The following is a 23076-nucleotide window of genomic DNA, read 5'->3' on the forward strand; positions in this document are numbered from 1 at the left end:
TATCTACTCTTACGATCAACCTAAACTTTTACTGAAAACCACAATCTGATTAAAACACAGATCCTATTTCATTTTGTTTTTTTATAGTTCAAAATTTTGTTTTAATTGTCTTTACTACACTAGGATCTGGAAGAGTTGTTATTTTACTGGCCTTTTGGTTGAAGTGAGGGATAAGCCAATGAAACGATCCTTTACGGCGAATTTTTGGCATGCCATGCGCGGAATTGTGGGTAAACCACTAGAAACATAAATGCTGATTGATTAATCAATGTCTGTTGTCATAGGGTCAAAAACCGCTGGTACAACCCCTGACACGACCTTCGAGTACAACTTGTCAGATCTTCAAGTAGTGTAGGCCATCGAAAGTATTTTGAAATTACTTTGAAATTTCGACAATTGTGTATAAAACAACTAGAATTATAAATTTGCTTACAGACGACTATCCCCAAAGTATTGTAAATGTGATCGTTTTGTATCTAAATGAACACCAGGTCCATTGTGGTATGTTAAGTAGCTGGATGATACTGTGTACTTATTAGCCGTGTAAGCTTACTATGTGGCTATTCCATTTCCAGTTGATTTTTGACAGATGATTCCATCCATTAGCTAAATAAACAGCAAAAAATAATACCCCTTTTATATGCCTCATTTGTCTATCATTTTACTTAAACTTTTTCACAACTACTTCACTCAGAAACAAGACATATAAATTTCTGATAGGCTACATATATTTTATCAAATCCAATTCACCTCCTTAACTCCTACCCACATCACTTAATACCATATTATCAGTAAGCTTACTGAGTTTTAGCAGACTTGTTTTTAAATCTCTAGTATAAAAATTAATATCAGGGACGTGTCCTTATTCTGACTTACATGTACAATATCAATTTATCTAAAAAGTAAATAAATTTCTAATGCCATGTGTCCTCGTAATAACTTACAATATTGTCGACTTAATCAGCCTTAATTTCTCTTTAACTACATAGTTATAGTACAAACTATATCCTTCCATAAAATAAAGCACCAATTAATCCGATTTTTAGTATTGTTCCTCTTAAACTAACAGATATCCCATTGTAACTAATGTACATCGAGGTAAGCTGCGGAAGAATTATAATTACCGTTCAAGAGAAAGTCTGTGTATGTTTACACCAATTGGGATAAAATTCTCCTACACTCCATTCAGCTCCTGGTTCAATTGCTGCAATATATGATGACTGCCGACTTTTATAGCAGTTGTCAGGGTTACTAGCGAAAAAATCAATAGTCCAGTATGAGTAGAGGGAAGAAGAAGTGTGATGTAGTGATCAGAGTGGCGTAGGAATACGATATAATCTCCTATATAGTCATTGATCTATATAGATAGTGACTATATATAAATGTATATATCTAGCTCCAATAATAATGACTTCATTACTTAGTGACACACTTAAACAAATATATACTATATATCTGTTTTATTGCTTAATTCAAAACACTCTTATAAATAAAAATGTTAACACTTATGTCATTCACTGCTAGTGTCAATGAAGCTATTTCATATTAACCCAAACTAAATATTTCACAACAATAAGGAAACAGGTTATAAATTATTTAAAAATTATTTCTGGCTCTTTTGAATGTTAGCAAATTCAGTTAGGGGACCTTTCTCTGAATCTGTTGGGGGATAGTCATGGTAAGGGAAGCGGGATGGGGAGTGACGATGGGTGGCTGGGTGGCCTAGGAACATACCATTACAATTTGACTTTGATCTGCTCATAAAGCGGTGGACACACTGGCTGAATGATTTAGCCGAATCGTTCGGCCGAATCAATCGGCGTCGAAATTCGCCTAGTGTGTCCACTGTCATTCGACTGAAAGATTCGCCGGAATCAAACATGTTTGATATATTCGCCTAGTGTGTCTGCTTCTCCGAAGCATTCGCCCAAATATAGAATTCATTAGCCAATCACCACTCATATTGAGAAGTCACATGATTGTTTGAAGACATGGTCACTGCCACGTTTAACCATGTGACGTGAAAGGGGATGCAATCGACTGGTGAATCAGGCAATGTGTCGACCACTTAACCAAGTAGATGAAAAACTGTTCCGAGTTTTAGTTTTTCTGAAATACTAAATTACTATGCCATTAAATGAGAGCAAAGGTATCACAGGTCTACACAGAACAACCTATATCTAATCTTTCTAAGATTTATTTATGGGGATTGTCTTGCACAAAAAAAAAGGGTGTCACAGTGGCTTTTGTGGGTAAGGAACTGGCTCACTAACCAGGAGGTCCAGCTGTATGTATGTCTAGTCATTTATATTGTACGAAAACCATTGGCATGCACGTAAAAAAGAACCCTTGACAGTTGGAATTAGAAATAATGTCACTGTCCGGTCAAAATTTTCTAATAGCACACTATATGACATATGCCTGTCTTCATTTTGCACATAAAAATCCCAGGTAATTTAAATTGTGTATGCAAACTGAAATTTGAAAATGAAATGGAAAATATGCTTTTGTCCATGATTAGCTTTAAATAAAGCTATTACTTTTTTTTAGATCAAAGGTTGCGGGAGTTTTAAGGTAATTCTAGTAAATCAACCTAATCGTTTCCGATCAATTGGAAGGAGGAATCAGATCAGAAGCTAGCCAATAGAGCAGTCACTTCTAATCAAATGAAAATTTATCTGCCAGCGTGTATGTTTGAATAGGTCCAACATTATTGCTAGTAGAAAAGATCAGAAAGAATAAATTCAAAGATACATTATGTAAGATTTAGATAAAGAACTGGCCATTCTTGCTATAAAAGTTCAAAAATAGATAAATTAATATATATGTATTGAAAATTTCATTCAAAATACTTTATTCTGAGCAAAGTTATCAATGAGACTAGATTTGACAAAATGTGTACACTGATTGTTTATTATCGTAACCACGATGCTAGCTGTTTGAGGCTTAGCCTCGCTTCTCCATTTTTAAATTAAATCATTAAGTCACTGATTCTGAGCGCGCATTAAGAAAACAAAACATTTAACTTCCTGGCTTGGATTCAATCGGATTAAACAAAATGCCCATCAAGAGTTTACCCAACAGTTATAGGTGACACTGGCTTGTTTATATCATCTGAGCTATTTTTAAACTGATATTCCATTTTTAAACTGATATTCCATTTTTGAGATTTAACTTTCAAGTTAGAGGCTTTAAAATATAAACTACAAAGTTCAACCACTAGACTTATTACTATATATACAAAACAAAACGAACACTTTTCTCTTATTCTTATTCAATTATTAAATGGTTTGCCACATTTAGAATCTTTTATCATACAGCAACATGTATTTCCACATTCAATTATGGAATAATCCATAGTTTATGCAACAGACAATCTATAGAAACAAGTCAACAGTGAGGCTGATGTACCCCGCCAAAATCCCAATATTAATTGATAGCACATTTATCTTTTTCAAAAGTATCGAACAATCAAACTGATTATCTATACTTAGTCTAAGCATAAAATGTTCACAATCAAACTCAGTCAAGGTTTTGAAGTACCTGGTAGTGAAACTATACACTAAGTTTCATCACTCTCCATCAGTTAGAATCAAAGTTATCTTGTCCCAAAGCATCAACCAATGAAATTGCTTAGTTCTGCTTAGATTTACAGGAAATATTAATCATTGAACTCGGTCAAGACATTCACCTATGAAGTATGAACATCTACATCAAGTTTAAACATATTGTACCTCAATTAAAAGCAGAGTTGTTATGCTCCAAGTCTTGACCAATCAAACTGCTTATCGCTACTTAACCTAAGCAGAAAATTTTCATCTTCGAATTTAGTCAAGGTATTGATATAATGAATCTATAATCAAAGTCTCATCGCATTCATCCAATTAGAACCAAAGTTATCATGTTCCATGGTCTCAACAAATCAGATTGCTTATGATCGAACTCTGTCAAGGCATTCACCTAACAGACACTTACACCAAGTTTGAACATTCTACATCAATTAAAATGAAATGAAATGAGGTTTAACGTCCTGCTGTTCTGCTCCTATGCTGGGCTAATGAAGACGGGCATACGCCATACAGTGTATTATGAGGGAAATTTTGCCCGGGCAGCGGCACTATCACCTACTCTTACATCGAATTCCAACTGCCAAGGGATCTTTTACGTGCATTCCAATGTATACACGGGACCTCGGTTTTTCGTCTCATCCGAAGGACTAGACAGCTGTCCTTGTCAGGCCCTCCGTCCTGCATCACTGAAAAGGGGGGACCACGCCAGAAAATCTGGATGAACTTTCTCGGCCAATGCAGGGATCGAACACCCGACCTCCAGGCTAGCGAGCCAGCGTCTTACCCACTTAGCCACGTGATCCCCCACATCAATCAAAAGGAGAGTTATTGTGTTCCAAAGTCTCAACCAATCAGATTGAAGTCTCTACTTTGCCTAAGCAGAAAAGGCTCATATATGCCAAAATGTTAATTTTATAAATCCGAGACATTTTACTTAAAACAAAGCAACACTATCTTATAGCTACTTGTTATGTATACAAAGTTTCATAAAGATATCTTAACGGTTTATTAGATATGCTCCAGAAAACAAACCAAGGTTGAAGGGAGGGTGGACAGGGCACCGTTTCAATATCCCTTCCTTAAATTGATACATTATGTGAGATTAGACAAAGAGCTAGTAGTTCTCACTATTATAGTTAAAAACTAGACAATGTAAAGGGAATTTGCTGAAAATTTCAGTCAAATTGATCCACTCTGATCTGAACCGAGATTTTGGCGATTGAAATTTTGGCCTAGCCTCGATCATTATTACTAAAGTCGGTACGATAAAAAACATAGTCTCGATTATCCATTCCATGATTAAATCACGAATGGAAGTCGAACAGCAAATCGGAACCTAATCCAATAAACATCGTAGGCTAGCGACGACATCGAGAGTTGATTGTGGTCCGGATAAGTTAATTAATGTCTAATTAATAATTTAGATAACATTTCCAGCCTAAAGAAGGACCTGCAATAGGCAGATTTAGCTCTTGCATAATGTATGTTTAAATTCATTCGATAGAGGTTAATAAAATCAGTGATAGTAATATGGGGTCAGTGTGCCCTAAAGTCAGTGTAAACACAGCTTATTATTATAAACTTCATGTCAAGTGTAAAAGGTAGGATTTTCTAAATGGGATGTAATCAATACTGGAATCTAATTTAGGCATATACATCAATCAATCTAAGGCCTAGAGACAGACATCTTACTTCGCAATAATTGATAACAAAATCTCTCGGAATATATAATTGACTGGAAACAGACTTTCTTTACTCCATCAAACAGACTAAAATAATTTCATTAGATATTCAACTGTAGCAGCTAAATTGATTTAATACAAAATTTATATTTCAATTCTTGTTACCGGTAATTAAAAGAAAATCAAGTTGCCAAAATGTGATAGATTATCACTATTCAATAAATGTTTGACAAGCTCAGAATTTCTAACTTTTAAGGACATTAACAGGGACTTCTCTATTAGATTAACACTTATTCATGTCTTTTTTAACAAATACAGACAGCACTGATTTGAAAATATAATGTCAGAGCCCGCAGTGGTTCAGTGAGTAAGGCTTTGGCTCACTAACCAGGTGGCCCGGCATCGATCCCGGTGTTTGCCAAGAAAGTTCTCCAGGATTTTGCAGCTGTCTTGGCAAAATTTCCGTCATAGCCCACTGCATGGAAAATGCCTGTCTTGATTAGTCAGTCGGTGCGGAAAAGTAGGATGTTAAACCCCATTTCATTCATTCGTTAAATATATTGTTTCTTCTCGATCAGATCTTGTTTACTTCCAACTGAAAATAACTAAAGGTCTCCCAAATGACATGTGGAGTAGACAGTCAAGTGTAGTTTTTTCTGGGCACAGCATGGAAATCAACTTGGTATTGAAAGAGTTCAACAACCTTACATTAAGATATATTTTTAATCCCAAAATACACAGACCATAGTCCTGTCATACACACAGCCCAGGACCAAAAACTGTCACCTCAATAAAGATAGGTTGCCAGGCAACGAAACATACGCCCACAGCAGCTATATCGTCCGGGCAGTCAACAAGAGTTGTCATATATTATTACTTTTTTCGGTAATGAAACATTTATAATACATAAAAATCTGATTAAGAGTAACAACTCATTAAGTAATTATCAGGAAAACTTTAAAATTTGTTTGGTTTTTATAAAGTTCTGCCCAATGCTAACGTTTAGTATACAAAACTTTTAACATCATGGATTTAGCTGTTCAAGTCATAAAGATTCATTGAAAATCAATATACTGGTTCGTCTCAAGACCTTAAACACTGTGTATAAATTTAAAGTCAATCGGATATTAACTTGAGCCTCTAGAGCGTCCACAAGATTTTTCAAAGTGATCAAGGGCCATAACTCTGGCAAAAATTATCGGAAATCGCTGAAAATCAATAGGAGTTTTCGTCTCATGACCTTAAACACTGTGTATAAATCTAAAGTCAATCGGATATTAATTTTAGCCTCTAGAGCGTCCACAAGATTTTTTCAAAGTGATCAAGGGTCATAACTCTGGCAGTAATTATCGGAAATCGCTTAAAATCAATAGGCTTCTTCATCAAATGACCTTAAACACTGTGTATAAATTTAAAGTCAATCGGATATTAACTTTGACCTCTAGAGCGCCCACAAGATTTTTTGAAGTGATCAAGGGCCATAACTCTGGCAGTAATTATCAAAAATCGTTGAAAATCAATAGGCTTCTTTGTCTCATGACCTTAAACACTGTGTATAAATTTAAAGTCAATCGGATATTAACTTTGACCTTTAGAGCGTCCACAAGATTTGTTCAAAGTGATCAAGGGTCATAACTCTGGCAGTAATTATTGGAAATCGCTTAAAATCAATAGGCTTCTTCATCAAATGACCTTAAACACTGTGTATAAATTTAAAGTCAATCGGATATTAACTTTGACTTCTAGAGCGCCCACAAGATTTTTTTAAGTGATCAAGGGCCATAACTCTGGCAGTAATTATCAAAAATCGTTGAAAATCAATAGGCTTCTTCATCTCATGACCTTAAACACTGTGTATAAATTTAAAGTCAATCGGATATTAACTTCGACCTTTAGAGCGTCCACAAGATTTTTTGAAGTGATCAAGGGCTATAAATCTGGCAGTAATTATCAAAAATCGCTGAAAATCAATAGGCTTCTTCGTCTCATGACCTTAAACACTGTGTATCAATTTAAAGTCAATCATTTGTGGATGCCGGACCGACGGATAGGCTGACGGACGGGGGCGACAACAATATACGACCACATTTCAATGTGGGTGTATAAAAATAGAGATTAATAAAATCATGTCAACACAATACTGCAGTTAATTTGAGACTAATATGTGGAATATGGATATACATTTACTATGATCACAGGGGCAATGCTATAACGAGCAGAATATGGTCAGAACTACTATCAATCCGACTGGTTTTGCACGTGCACATCAATATGTATAGTACACAGACTGGCCTTGTTTTTTTTTTTCTACCATCTAAATGAATAGGCATACTTTCTTTAACAGCACTGCAGACGTCATCACTATTGTGGGAAATCAGCCAGTAAAAATGCTAAAAGATGTTTTCAGCCTTTGCCAGGGTTCACTACTATCTCCTTGGCCCCAACTAGCCTCCATAGTTTTGACTTCCGTTGTGTTTTTTAAGCCTTTCAATGTGTTCCATTTCAGTGAAACTGCTATCTGATGTATGCAATCACAATAATTTATTGATCTGCACCATGGCACACCATATACAAATTGATCATTTAATTATATTAATGGCCACACAAGATTGGATTAAATGTAGAGTTACAATAAACAGGTTTTTTTAATTTTAACATTATAAAATCTTTTTACTAAGCACTGGCATTTTTATTTCTGTCATTAAGTTGCATAACATTAGATATGAAAGCTTTAACGTTTATAATTAGGATTTTTATTGCATCGAAACATCCTTTGGAAATTCAATATAATGTAGTAAAGATCCAATAATATTTTGAAATAAAAGAGAAAACCAACAAATTTTGAAAACCAATTACATGTACTGACGCACTCTGATCAGCAGTGAATATTTGCTAAGCCGCTATAATCACTGAGAGGGATGACATCGGTGCAGGTTAATTATATTGTAATATTAACTTTTGAAAATTAAATTCTAGAACATTTATTCAAAGTATTAGAAAAATAAATAAAAGTGTTTGAAGTATATCTGGATAAAAAAATATTTCCTATTTATGGGTATATAAAATAAGTAAAAGGCATCATTCTGCCTTTACGTTATGTAAACAAGGCATTCACCATCAGCCAATGATTGACATCATGTATGTGATGTGAGGTCAGTGATGTAGAAGGCATTTGAACTTATAATGGTCAGACATCTTATACAGCTTTTAAATTCTGTAATAAAAATAGTAAACATAATAATCATCACAATATTGTGAAAGTTGAATCTCTGAAAGGAATCGGTCCAAAAATAGTCAATTCTTGAATATTTTGAAACATTAGCCATCCTCTGCAGAAGAACAACACAAGTCAACGCCACCAAAGTATTGGGTAAATTTTTTTTGATGAACCTCTTACTGTTGATATTTTCTTAATTAAATATTATATAAACAATTTGTTGAGTACATTTTATCATGGATTAAGTCATGGAAAATGAGATATTGTCTATAAAATGCATGATCAGTATTAGCAACTTTAAAATATATTATAATTTAATATGTCATCTTTACAAATCTATATATATAACACTGAATATAAAGATGATCTCTTCTGAAGATGTGATGTGTGGATTGGTGATATTATTAAATGTACATACCGCACTGAAAACACCTCCACATGGTCATTGTTATAGAAGATGGGCAAGCAATGCTCTCATAGTTTTTAAGGAAAGAGAAAGAAACTATATATAGGTCATTGCGGAACTTATATATAAATCAATTTATTTCAAGAATTCGTTTGCATGTAGGGGTTTTTAGAAGTGGGAGGAAACCAAAATACCCAGAAAAAAACCTCTTGATATTGGACGGTCGACCCTACGCCTTGTCACGTACAACCATGCCACTTGACTCAATGACAGACCTTATTATATAAAAATTTCTGAAGACCATGTGGGCATTAAGTGCCTGTCTAAAGTCTATAGTTATACATAACCATTGCTCCAAGGTAACGCACTATATCTTAATTGATATGTGAAAATTCGCAAATGTGCGAGACTAATCACAGGAAGATTTTTAGACGACCTATAACCAAAAGCTCATTCAACATGGAATAATCATACGCAAACATAAGTGGCTCTATTCTCAGACCTTGATGTGAATGAAACACTTGGATAATATTCAGAGACCAGTCTGACTGCAGTGTACAAAGGATTATACCATTTTAATTCAAACAGTGTGAATTGAGTTTATTGATGTATTATTTTGATTAAAAAGTTCTATGACTAAATTTTCGTTGACAGATTAAAGTTAGTTTGTGTAAGCTTACTAATTTTAGTTGAATTGTTAACTTATTAATTAGTCGTCAGCTATTGAACACAAAGTCGGTTAACATCACAACACTGCTTCATTATTGGTCGTAAAATTTTTGAGCAAAGACAAATCGTCACCTTAAGGGCGTTGAGTGGTCTAAGATACCACTAACTTTTCAACACCAATCTTATTAAGACTTTGCACACTTGCTCCATGTGTAAAATAACCCAGTCCGACTGTTTTTTGTGTAATAATGGAGATACAAGCGGAAAGAAAAAACCTATTTATAGCAAACGAGAAGGTTTCTCTTACCTAGATTAATTCTTGAATAAATTATGATGCTGTACACATAGTTCATGTCATCCGCAGTAAACAATCATGGCCGCCTCCAGCAGCAGCTTCATACTGGATCATTGACGTCTATCTATATATGATGTCAGAAGGAATTCCCTCTAAGACGCAACTATCCAGGTGTATTTAGCAACTTGAACATTGCTGAATTTCATTTTTTGATGGTCTAAGACTACCATTTTTGAATGTATAAAATGAATTTGAGAGCGGCGGAGTAGTGCACTGAAGTACATGTAAGTATCTAATTTTTACATCCGCATTGTTGTAGTTTAAAACTTTTTCGAAGGTAAATAATCAACAAAGATTTTAAAATAGGTTGAGTTGATATTTTATAACATTTTTGGTGTCGAAATGTTGCTTATAACCTCTGCTTTCAATCCACAAAGGGGATTATCTATATCACTTTTAAGGGGATCATCACTTTTTGGCGTTTCCAGGGATACCAGACAAACCAGAGCTTATAGCCAAAAGTTGTTCAATAGTTTTTTGAATTGCAATTAGCATTGTTCATGCCAAATTTGATAAAAATTCATGCTTCTGGTAAATAAAATTGGTATTTCTTTTGGTGATGAATACATGTACATGTATGTAGTGTATCACCCCAAATAACAAAAAATGACATATCTTATGAACAAAACTTACAGTGCTAGCTTTAAAATGTGCATTTTAGAGTACTCAAATCAACACTAATCAAAGACTTCTAGTTCTATTTAATTAAGGCCTGCATAAATGTGCAACCCAAATAGAGACAGGTATTTCATGAAAAACACTCTGTATGAGATTAGTTAGTGCTAAACCATTTCAGTTTGTATTACTGGTAGATCCAATCTGATTAAAATACAGATCTATATTTCGTTCCGTGTTTTTTATACTTTCGATGGCCTACACTACATGAAGAACTGACCGGTTGTGGCGATAGGTCGAATCAGAGGTCATACGAGCGGCTTTTGACCATTATAACGTTAGACATTTGATTAACCAATCAGCATTGATGTTACTAGTAGATTACCCACAGTTCCGTGCAAAACACGACTAAAGCTTGCCGTAACAGACCGTTTCATTGGCTAATTTCTCACACCATTCAGAACACGTCAATGATAACAACTCTTCCAGATCCTAGTGTAGTAAAGACAAGTAAAACGAAGTTTTGAACTATAAAAACAAAACGAAACAGGATCTGTGTTTTAATCAGATTGTGGTAGATCTTCTCTACAGGTTTCAAAGAGGTTCTTATTTCTATACATTCCTGCTTGTAGATACCCAGTAAATTCTACTGAGAAACAGCTAATGAAAAAAACCAAGCAAATTGTCACCTTCCTGGACTTGTTACAGCAACAGGAATTATTATTATAATAGCCTATTTCAATGTCTGAAACAGTGGCGGCGCCAGGGGGGGGCAAGGCGGGGCAAATTAATCTGGTCTGCCCTCTGTTTGCCCCCCAATAATTTTAGAAAATAAAAAAAAGTATTTGTGATACCTTTCGGTACTCAATACCTTCTACGGTGAATAAATCCCACATCCCCACTCAGTCATAAACTTGCATGTTGTAGAGCATTTCCGACAGTCAATTTTTCAAAATTTTCTTGGCGAGGTCCCCAATGGACTCACTACTTTGGCCCTCACAAGGGGAATTCATTGAGTTTCGCAAGTCCATTCGTTTGACATTTTGTTCTCTAGTCGGATAAACTAGGGATCAGGCGACGGACGGTATCTGGTCAGATCTTTTTATCTCGACGATCGGTGCCTGGGAATACTATAAGACAGCATTTCCGGCAGTCTATTTTTCAAAATTATCTGGGGGAGGACTTCCTACTTTGACGCTCGCGAGTGGGCTTCGTCGCGATTCGCAAGTCCGTTCGTTTGACACTTTACCTCATCGATCAGTGCCTGAAATACTGCCAGGCTGCATTTCCGGCAACCTGTTTTTCAAAATTTTCTGGGGGAGGCCCCCTACCCCTAGTTGAAGCTTGTGCTGTCTTTGCCCCCTTAACCTTGGACTTTGCCCCAGCTTTGCCCCTCCAATCACCGACGGCTGGCGCCGCCACTGGTCTGAAATGAAACATAGAAAAAGCGAACCTGTCTGATTGGCTAAAGACCCTAATTCATATTATAAACCAATAAGCCAGGTACAGGTCAACATTTAAAGTCGAGGAAACAAAATCTGACCACATGTGACATTACATATCTCAGAGTGTTCACCTGTGCTGAAGGGAGGTAACTCGGTATGATTTCCTACCAAACTTTTAAAAAGGTCAATTTGAGTTATTTCAGTATCAAATTACAATAAATTTATGTAAAATCTATAATATACCTTCTTGATATATAAGATATGGTGGATATAGTTTTTGTTGAAATGAAATGATTGAAATGGGGTTTTACATCCTACTTTTCAGCACTAATACCAGGCTAATATAATGAGGGCCATCCACACTACACTTATTTCTTATTCTGTGTATCCATGGTTCTTTGATGAATAAGGGGAGTGGATTGGCTAGTGGATTAATGTGTGCGCATAAAATCACAAGGTCTGTCTCTGTCATTAAGTCTAGTAGCATGGTTTGGGTACGTGACAAGGAGTAGGGTCACCTGTCCAACCTCGTGGGTTTTCTCCGGGTCCTCCTGTTTCCTCCCACTGTTAAAGGCTCCTGCACGAAAAGCGAATTATTGAAATAAAATTGAACCATATTAGTCCTGAAAGAACCTAGTTTGTGTCAAGCAGATGTTAAACCCTAGGCCTATTTCTCTCTCTTTTTGATGATCATGCCAATGTGTACAAAGGCTTCAAAGGACCTCTAGGACCTCGGCTTCCTTCCCATATGCACAATGACAATCCAGAGGCGCTTTCTATTCAACCTCGGGACATTCTGTTAGCAAGCTAGCACCTTACTCACACAGAAGGGTACCCAGCGCAGATAAGACTACTTGTCTGTAGTATTATTAATGTTTACCGTATGTGACTTTGTCTAAATGCCGGAATACTGTCCTTATGGATGTTTTGAAGCTATACTAGAATTCAGTAGTAGAAAAACCATGAATTGAAAAGTCAGACTATAAAGGCGAGGGGGGGTCACTTTCAGTTTCAGATAATTTTTCTACTAAAATATTTATATGCCTGTATTTCATGTGTTATATGACTTTGCCTAAATCACTGTAGTGGATTCTGTCCTTGTGGATGTTTTGAAGCAATACATTTTTTAGCTCTCTGTATTTCGAGATAAGAAGGTACTATAAAGATCCAACTGGCAAACCCCAATGATGCTAATCACACTGTGCTTCAAACAAGCAAAACGGACAATTTTTTCTTCAAACATTGATTGATTATTGTTATTTATATTTCTGCCACATCCAACTACAATTAAGCATATACATGTATATATACCTGACACTAATACAAATCACCCCTTTTAAATCGAAGCGATAACAGCTTGCTGTACCCGGCATTTTAAATTTGCCGTTTTAAATTTGACATATTTACGTCATGGAGGCAGGACTAAAAATATGTCATACAACAGCCAATCAAAAAACACAAAAAATAGGATAAACTTTATAGGTCGCAAGAATGGCCTTGGCTTGTAAGTCAGTTAAAACTTTTAGAAACACCGGTTGATTAATTTAACTTTACTGACAATGTTTTACTGATAAACGAAAAAGCGTTTCATTATACATTAGGCTGGGTATGTTTAACTAGTCCTAATACATAGGCACTTGAAGGGATTAAAATAAAACTTCTTACCACTGCTTATTAGTATTAAATAGTATTATTATATTAACATTAATAGTGTAAGCAGTTTATTTTAATCCCTTCAAGTGCCTGTGTCCTAATAATAGTATAAAATTTGTCAGGTAAAACTAAAGGCATCCAATCGTAGCTAAAAACAAGCACATATATAGTATCCCAACGTTTCTAGCTATATTCTTGTCAACGTAGCTAATTAGTAGGCCCCCATGTAGGCCTATACATTTTTATCTTAGGTTTATATATAATTTGGCTATACCTCATACCTACCCAGTATAAGAATGACCATACACGTTACACACACAATGCCTCTGGATTTTCAGATATCAAGATAGTGGTTGTCACAAGTGACTAATAAATCAATTTGACAAATGTTAAATAAAATGAGTCTAACTTTAGCTAATTCCAATAATCATCTTTGTCAACAACACGTACAAAATAGAGATTTATGGTTACAGGGGCAGATAACTCACAATACTTGTATTACTTTGAGGAACAAACAGGCAGTTAATATCTCTATCTTTCTATTCCCTTTCATTTTTGTGGAGGCGTTTCTTCACTAAATGCAAGGTCTTTTTAAAATAAAATATGTACTTTAACCATTTGATACACTATTCCTCGTGTTTAGTAAGATTTTTGCCTTGCTTATGTGGCGCATTGTTTACAGCAGCAATGTAATGACAGGGCCGGCGGAAGCAATTCTTGATTGGGGGGCTTCCATCCTAGGTCCTTCTAGGCGTGGGTCCAGGGGCCGCAATAACCTGGAGAAAAGAGTACTTGCGGCCAAATTATTGGGGGGGGGGGGGCTAAAGCCTCCCCTAGCCCCCCCCCCCCCCACTCCGCCGGGCCTGAACGATAAGTGTTCTGTCCATGGACCTTATAATAGGTCCATGGTTCTGTCTAGATAAAGTTATCATTACAAGAAACCCCATCTGAAGAGAAACATTACAAAGCCAGCCCACTGCTGGTATGCTGATTGTGTGAGTAGGCAGAATAATTTTTGGTCCCTTCGTACGAAGGAGAAATGGGGTTTAACGTCCATTTAACACAAACCGGGTCATTTCAAGATTAACAAGGTAAAAATTTGGGTATAGGAGTCTTTAACAGTGGTTGAAAACCGGAGCACCCGGAAAAACCAATGAGGTTGGGCAGGTGACTGTACTCCTTGTCACATTCTTAAGCGCGAGATTGAAACCATGCCACTTAATTTAGAGACATGACTCTGCAACGATTAATGTAAAAACAAAAATAAAAAACAGTTGCTTTACATTTCATTTATTGTTTATGTTGTCAAGTTTCTTACATATTTGTCTTGTGGTACATTCTTTATTAAAGAGGAGGTGACAAATAATTGTAAATAAAACTTGGATAATATATTAATCAACATGACATTCAAGTCTGAATAACTAAACACCCAGCATATTTTGAGTGTAACAAGTTTTTTGAAAATGTATAACAAGATAATACTTTTTATAAACTTTTGGCACATTAGAAAATTTTGGTGAATACAACCATGGACCATAAAGACCATGATACAACTTAAAGATGCATTATATAAGATTTAGATGAAGATCTGGCCATTCTTGCTATAATAGTTCAAAACAGATAATGAAAAATGAATACTGTATATTAAAAATTTCAGTCAAATTACCATATTCTGAGCAAAGTTATCAGTCTCAATTGTCAAGTACCATTGTTATGACATTAAATAAGTCTTGATTATCCATTTTTAAATCGAATAAGTAAATGGCAATCAGGTTTCAATCCATTGAAAATTTGCGACCATCCAATTATGGGCTTGTCATGTGAATATATATTTGACTAATAATTTATATAAAGTTTGAGGCCAAAAGAAAGACCTGTAATATGCAGAATTAGGTCTTATATAATGCATCTTTAAGAATGTGTGAAAATATAAATATACTTCAGTTGATATAGAAACGATTCTAGATATAGGTACTCCTGCACTTACAATTAAAAAAGTCATCAAATAATCAGTAATCCAAAAAAAATATAATATATTAAAAAGATATATTCCCTTTCAAACTGTAGTAGCACATCATTTATAAATAAAAAAAACCTCACAAACATAAAGATACTTCAAATATTATCTATTTACATTATGTTAAACTTACATGTAAAGATAACATTTTAATCTTATATTCCTTTGAAATTATTTAGGTCATCCATAACCTGAACATTTATATTTAACTGAAAATATATATTTGTTACAACGGGAGAAAAATAAAATCACAGCCTTAAAGTGATTAGTAAGCCTGCAATAATTAAATAAGAAAGAAATCCTTTGTGTACTGCAAGTTTATCAGAGGACATAAAGCTCACAGCTAGTCGTATAACTATAGGCTACTAACACCACACACTTGCTTAGCTAAGTGATGTCTCTACTTACTGGTAATCATAATGGCAGTATTTTTAGATTTTAAATAGAACAGAATTTCTCAATCACAAGTTGTAATCTATGGTGTCTTTACCAAAAAATATGTTTTCCAGTCTCTAACTAAACAATGTCAAATATATCATCAAGGAAGTAAAACTCATGACATGAAATACACAAACCATAATGGTCAAAGCAATATTGTTCTTACTAATAAGTAGAAATAATATTTGAATGGAGACAGAAACAAATTAAGCATTCTAGACACATAAAACACAATCAGGCAAAACACATAATTTCTAGCCACATATTTACATCTCTATATGGTTGTTGACATTTAGTGGAAACTCAGCAGATGGGCTAATGCTTTTATAGTTATCTGCATCTCAAAATAATATCTTAAATGGTCATTTATCTTCATAAATAGCTCAGGGAGAAAAATTAAGTGTAGGTGAAAAATGTCCAATATCCATAGTATAACTTTGTGATGCTAATGGGCTTGGTGTACGGACATTACGAAATTTATTTTTAAAGGCAACAATCAATGCCTGATGCAATGGTTCACTAGATTCAACAACTTCTTGACGAATAGGTGTCCCTCCTGGGGATCTAAAAATAAAAGGAAAATAATGTTTTATATTATAAACTTTTTTTTGCTTTTACACATAATCAATATAACATTCACCCCTATTTAAGACGTGGCAATGTCATTGTTAGATCAATGACTAAAAGCTAAATGGTGTATGCTTTTGTAAATGAAAATATTTCAATGAAGTCTTAATATTTCTAATTGAAAGCAAACACCAAGTCTATCCCACTAAACAATCCTAATGCATATTAAAACTTTTACTAAGACCCTTTTCCTACTATTACAACCGTTTAGGATTCTTAACATAAGTTAAAGATACATTCCCACAAATATATTTATCGGGTGGTTATTTCCAATAAAAGTATGGCAATTTTGGTATATATATGGAAACACCCAATCTTACTTAAAAAATACTGGATTCATTTAAAAACAATCATAGAATGGACACATGACAAAAATGAGAGGGTGTCACTTTTTGGCAATCTGACGATTACCAACAGTCTGCTCGAGTGTCGTCAACGGTTACACGTGCAGATTGTCTGACCTCTTTGCACTAGGGATATGTTGATAAACAGGATGACAAGCTGACTAAACTACCGAAAAAGAAGTTGGCAGGGGATAATCCCAGAATTTACTTAGGCTTAGGCATTTATGGTAAATGGACAGTGATTAAAGACAACATTGTCTTTTATACGCAATGAATTATCCCTCAGCTTGGCTAGTTTTCGCGACCGCGAAGTGACACGACAAACATGGCTTCTTGAAATAGATTTCGATAGATATACGCTTGTTCTGACTTTATGGCATACTATAGTCTAGGTTTATATTCTTGTTCTGACTTAATATACTGTATACTATAGGTTTATATTCTTTATCTGACTTAATAGACGATATACTATAGGTTTGTATGCTTGTTCTGACTTTATGGCATACTATAGTCTAGGTTTATATTCTTGTTCTGACTTAACATACGACATACTATAGGTTTATATTCTTTTTCTGACTTAATATATAGTATACTGTAGGTTTATACGCTGGTTCTGACTCTATGGCACACTATAGCGTAGGTTTACATTCTTGTTCTGACTTAACATAAACTATAGGTTTATATTCTTGTTCTGGAATACTTTGAAATCGTTAGTTAACAGTGAATAAATCGATGCATCCAAACAAACTACATCCTACCTTGTAACAGCTGTTGTTCGAAGACGAGTTAATGGATTGTTAGACTGAAGATCTGATAAAAGATTGGATCGAGAAAATGTTGAGCCATTTGATGATTTGGAAACACTGGATCTGAAAAAGGGAAATACATGTTATTAATTTCTATGTTGGTTTTTTGGTTGCATAACTGACATAAAGTCTGCTAGAGGGTCATGTGAGGAGTTACCCCATTCTGTCACAGTTAATGATTGGTGAAATGATCTATTAAGAAATATCTTCAGATATTTAATGTGTAAAATTGAACATAGGTTGCCAGGTAACAAAACATATCCCCTAGCATTTAACCCATTCAAGCAGTTATGCGCTAAATAACTCAATAAAAGTCCATCAAGATCAGACCATAATTGAACAAGATTTTGTAACAAAGGACAATACCTCTTGAAATAACATTAAAAATTGTCGAAAAATAATAGGGTTCTTTCAATAGTATAGACAACCCATATAAATTTCATTTTTTATTGACAGTGCTAACAAGATTTCATAACAAAAATGCATTGTCACATTACTGTGCAGGTGATTATCGATAAATGTTGAAAATCAATAGGATAAAACAATGAGATCAACAGCAAAGATTATGCAGTCTCTATTTTTTTATAATAAATGTGGACATGGGTAATGGCTATATATAATCACATTAAAATGTGGATTTATAAAAATAAGTGGGCCTTTGTTACTACTAAAACCCATTAGAGATTCTAATGTCACTATGAGCCAAGGATAGTAATCAATATTGAATAATAATATGACACAGTAAAGCAACTTTGCATGATTTGCATTTTGTCGGAAAAAATATAATTTCTCACGGCTTAATTCCTGCTAATATTTACTCAGATTAATTATTTAAAGATACATTATGTAAGATTTAGATAAAGAGCTAGCCATTCTTACTATAATAGTTCGAAAATAGGTAATGTAAAATGAATAATTTGAAAATTCCATTCAAATTACTCTATTGCGAGCAAAGATATTAGCCTTTGAAGGTTTGAAAAGACGTGTGCAATAATTTCAACCACCGTACTGGTTGTTCGAAGCTAAGTCTCGCTCCTCCATTTTGAGCTTCAATCAAAATATGGCTGAACTGTTCTAATCTATTTAATATCGGTGAAATCTGATACAATCGAGAGTTGATTATGGCCTGGACAAGTTAATTAATGTCTAATTAATAATTTAGAAAATATTTCAGGCCTAAAGAAAAACCTGCAATAGGCAGATTTAGCTCTTGCGTAATGTATGTTTAACATGTAATTAATAAAAAAAAATCACAATATCAACACTAGATAATCTCCTGACTTGGATTGAATAGGATTAAAAACAATTAGATTTCGGAAACATGACAAGACAGAAGGATGCTTGTTATCATATCATGCCGTCATCCGAAATAATAAACTATATCACTCAAATCATGCTCAGGGACTTTAAAATAAAATATATTCGTACCTTGTTCTTCTATGTTTTCGTACTCTAATATCTTTAGGTGTGACAAACTAAAAGATAAATAAAATGTATTGTTCAATATTCAAAACATCAAATCAAAAATAATATTGCCAATATTCATAAAATAAAAACCTTTAAGATTTGTTGAAGTTTTGAAATTTAAATTGAATTACAGTATGAAGATGAATAAATAGAAAGTCTTACTGTGTTTGGTGTTGACGTGGTAACATGGGATGTACTCGAAGCACTGGAGGTGCTTACAGGCTCACTTGATTGATCAGGATTGATATTCTCTGTGTTATCTTTTACCCTGGTGTAAACTTCTTTGTTAGGTTGAGGTGTTGGGGGTAACGGAGGATGAACCATCTGTAATAACAAAATAATAATTAACATACAGTACTCAAATCTTATTTAGTTTGCCTTAATATATTCTGATACAGACAATAAACTCTGTGAAGGATGTGTCAGCAAATTTACAGCGTTAATCTGTTGAAATTAAACCAATGGGCATATCTATGGAAATCAAAATCTCTTAAAATTTAGATCTTAACAATTGAAAATGGCAATAAACGTGGTTCCAGTTTCTAGAAATATTGTTATAGAAAAAAGTGTGGATGATCCAAAATTATTGTACCTCTATGTGTGCTTTTTGAGTACTTCTAGTAAACAACTTTGATGGTAAGGGTGGTTGGGGTGGAGGAGAGTAACTCTGATGTACTTGTTCCTCATCTTCTGGATGTATTTCTGCCATGTTAATCTGTACAAAAGGAGACTCTCGAGTTTGTAAATAATCAAGTCTCTGCTTTTTCCTGCTCCCAGGTGTCTTAGAAACAGGTGTGCTATATCTACTGAAACTATTTTTAGTCCTGTCTTTAGATGCTGAACTCGGAATTGCTTTGTCTTTGGAAGCTGAAATAATATAAAAGGATTTCAATTTAATGTTCACAGGGTACATAGAATACTTAAACTTATATGGAAGATAGTTTGAGCTTTATAAATTTGTTGTATTTAATTCTATATTGTTAAAATTGGTATCAAAAACTGATCTTAAGTGGAATAATTATTTAATCAAAATGATGCACTCAGCATATTACTAAGATGGGTAAATGGTTGGACTTGCATGTGTACTGTCTTTTTTTCTGAAGTAGAATTTCCACAATGAACGACATATATATACTTTTCCTATGAAACTACCTTCACACAAACAAGCAGGAACCTTTCTATTGTAACATATAACTTTAATTTCTTTACCTTCTGAATACTCAAAAACCTTCTGCATTCCAGTTTTTAAGGATTGTAATTTTGATGTAGTTTCTTCTGTCGTGAGCATACATGATGGACAATCATTTCCATGTAACCATCGTAGCACTGTCAACTTTAAGAACAAAAAAAAAAAAACAAGATAAAAATCATTTGAGTTAAATAAAAATTTTAAATTCATTTCAATACATGAAAGAACATGTTTTTGAATATTGGTATCTACTAAATGAATTATTTTCTTTTAGTTTTTTTAATGGACAACATAGGATCATCTCCTGGGACTATTTGGGCCTTGTAAAATAAGTACTGCCTTCTGTAACATATGTGACATTAACTCCTTACTACCTTGAGCCAAGAGAAGAAACCTCCATTTTCTATTTCTTCAACTTTCCTCTTTAGAAGAATTTTATTATACGACTGTGGATTTTTTTCTAGAAATTCCACCAATTCCTGAAAGAAAAGACATAATTGTTAAGTTAGCTAATAAGTTCACCAAAATCAATGTCCACTAATCTTGCTAAAAAGGTTTTAAAAAGTCTGAAATTTACAAACAAAATATTCTAAATTTCTAGATTCTAACTTTCCAAGTAATGCTCCTCTAAAATGTCAGCCTTTATTGTGGTAACAAATTTTGGCAGTGAAAATGTTAACAAAAAGATGCTTTCAATCTTTAAGATCTAATAATTTTAAAATTCAGTGACATAAACAAAATCATCAAATTTTAATTATTTTAAATAAATTCCATCTAAAACTTGATCACAATTGTGTTCACCATATTTTCATACGCAGAATTTGCAATCATAACATTCTGAATTTTGATGGGAGGTTATCTCATGATCCAGTAAACAATCCCTGATAATTTGAAAGTTTTGCATTTCCTGTTGAATAAGTTTTTAAGAAAGATTGAAATTTACAAACAAAATGTTCTCTCTGTACAAATTACCTCTAAATGTTTATGTGTTTCATTTGTAATATTTTCTTTATATTCTTCTTCTGATTTTTGTTCACAGAAAATTTTATCAGCAGGAATAGTCTGTGGTTCTTTGAATTCTTGCAATAATAAATCCACATTGGAATTGGGTGAATCCATGATAACCTAATAGTACAGAAAACAAATATATTTTTATAATGTTATTGTTTGTCCAGGTAGCCTAAACAATAAGCATGTCATTCAAACACATAACTTACATGTACCATAGGAAGACTCAACAAATAATAATTTCTGCTTCCTCATTTGGTAATATTAATGAAAACTACTGGTGAACTTTCAGCGTATAAATATGTGGTTGGTTGCCAATTTCAGCTTACCCAATCAGCTTGTTTTTGTATTGAAAGCTTGTAGTTGTAAACAGAATACAGTAGAGAGAGGCCTACTTTAATAGATTTTTAATAATCCTCAGTTTTTACTGCAGAGAAGACCTACTTATACTCACACTGATGAACTGATTAATTATCCAATTTTTTCCTACTCTTAATCAACAAGGAGGCGGAACTGAGGTTATTGAAACAATGGTCAATGTCAATGCCAGTGTAAGATCATGATACATACACAGTAGATTTCGCATGTTCGGTACATTTTGTTCCCGGTGTGATAGTTTGAGTTGACTCCTGGCGTGTGTTTTCTCCTGGGCACTTGCGCATGTCCGAAACTGATGTTTGCCTTAACAACGAAACTATATCTACTTCCTGCAGTGTGAGTTGGTTCCTGACCACTGGTCAGTACAGGAAAAAATATATCATGTACTTGATTAGAGTTTTGTCATTAATAAAATACTTGTTGACGTGATTAGCTGTTGTTTTAGTGATCAGTAGTTACACGATCAACGGATCTAAGTTGATTGGCTTGAAATTGATACTTCGTTCGTGATTTGTTGCCGTTGTTTTTTTTTAGTGATTAGTCGTTCTACACACGTACGATCAGTGGAAACCATACAAATTGATGATTGGCTTGAAATTATCAATTAATTCACCTCCAAAGGAAGATTAAGGCCTTTGATGTTTCGTGGCTTCATTTAACACAAATATAAAAGTATGGAATTTCTTATTCCGATTTCTTTAACATAAATATAAATTTATTACACCATCCCATACTACATTCAAACATGCATGTAGACAGCCCAAATACAAGAGAGAATGTTCGCATTGTGGACGGGTATATATACTAAATAATAATAATAAAGATCGTCAATTTGCATCCTCTCTTCTTAGTGGTAATATTGTAAATATATAATAGTCTATAATATATTGATTTGACCGTAAGCCGGTCTGTGTGAACTACACTTTAAAAGTCGATAATATGATGAATAAACTGTGATCTTAAATCCCTGCTGACTGATTTATTAGAACTTGGGCAAATAATTTAGATGCTAAGACTAATTCTGTAAAAAAATAAACAAAAGTGTATACTCTAACTTCTTGATCCTTTCAAATCTCGCGCACTTGTTTACTAACTTTTTATCTTACGTGTGTGCTACTAAAATTTATAAACAAAACCAACGAAACGAATAATTAGTATATATCTTATACTATTGTGAATTATTCACTGTTT

At 34.0% G+C, this 23076-nt stretch overlaps 2 protein-coding genes across 7 annotated transcripts in view; both read right to left on the reverse strand.

Annotated features, from left to right (window-relative positions):
* LOC126823728 (double C2-like domain-containing protein beta) overlaps positions 1-14083 on the reverse strand; it is a 65137-nt gene extending 51054 nt beyond the window's left edge. For 4 of the 6 annotated variants that reach the window (XM_050552698.2, XM_050552699.2, XM_050552694.2 and 1 more), the window contains exon 1: positions 13897-14083. The gene's annotated coding sequence lies outside the window, so the exon portion shown is untranslated. Of the gene's footprint in view, positions 1-1124; positions 1306-13896 lie in introns of those variants that run through there. The other 2 variants (XM_050552696.2, XM_050552695.2) reach the window with 2 other exon arrangements.
* Positions 14084-14893: 810 nt separating this feature from the next.
* LOC126824610 (uncharacterized) lies at positions 14894-22991 on the reverse strand. Its single transcript, XM_050553872.2, has 9 exons — positions 22941-22991; positions 21472-21624; positions 20874-20978; positions 20520-20643; positions 19903-20177; positions 19473-19634; positions 19272-19318; positions 17796-17906; positions 14894-16630 (listed from the first exon to the last, which is right to left on the reverse strand). The coding sequence occupies exons 2-9, from the start codon at positions 21616-21618 to the stop codon at positions 16450-16452; spliced, it is 1152 nt and encodes a 383-aa protein (XP_050409829.1). The 5' UTR covers positions 21619-21624; positions 22941-22991; the 3' UTR covers positions 14894-16449.
* Between the last annotated feature and the right edge of the window lie 85 nt (positions 22992-23076).

The sequence above is a fragment of the Patella vulgata genome, chromosome 6, assembly GCF_932274485.2.
Source record: "Patella vulgata chromosome 6, xgPatVulg1.2, whole genome shotgun sequence".
NCBI lineage: Eukaryota > Metazoa > Mollusca > Gastropoda > Patellidae > Patella > Patella vulgata.

What these genes read in the sequence shown, in the direction of transcription:
- LOC126824610 (XM_050553872.2), bottom strand. Translation starts at nt 21,618, where the DNA reads ATGGATTCACCCAATTCCAATGTGGATTTATTATTGCAAGAATTCAAA. An exon ending in GTTTCTTCTCTTGGCTCAAG is followed by an intron (nt 20,644 to 20,873) that starts GTAGTAAGGAGT and finishes TTGTTCTTAAAG; the next exon opens with TTGACAGTGCTACGATGGTT. An exon ending in CGAACAACAGCTGTTACAAG is followed by an intron (nt 16,631 to 17,795) that starts GTAGGATGTAGT and finishes TTTTATTTTTAG; the next exon opens with ATCCCCAGGAGGGACACCTA.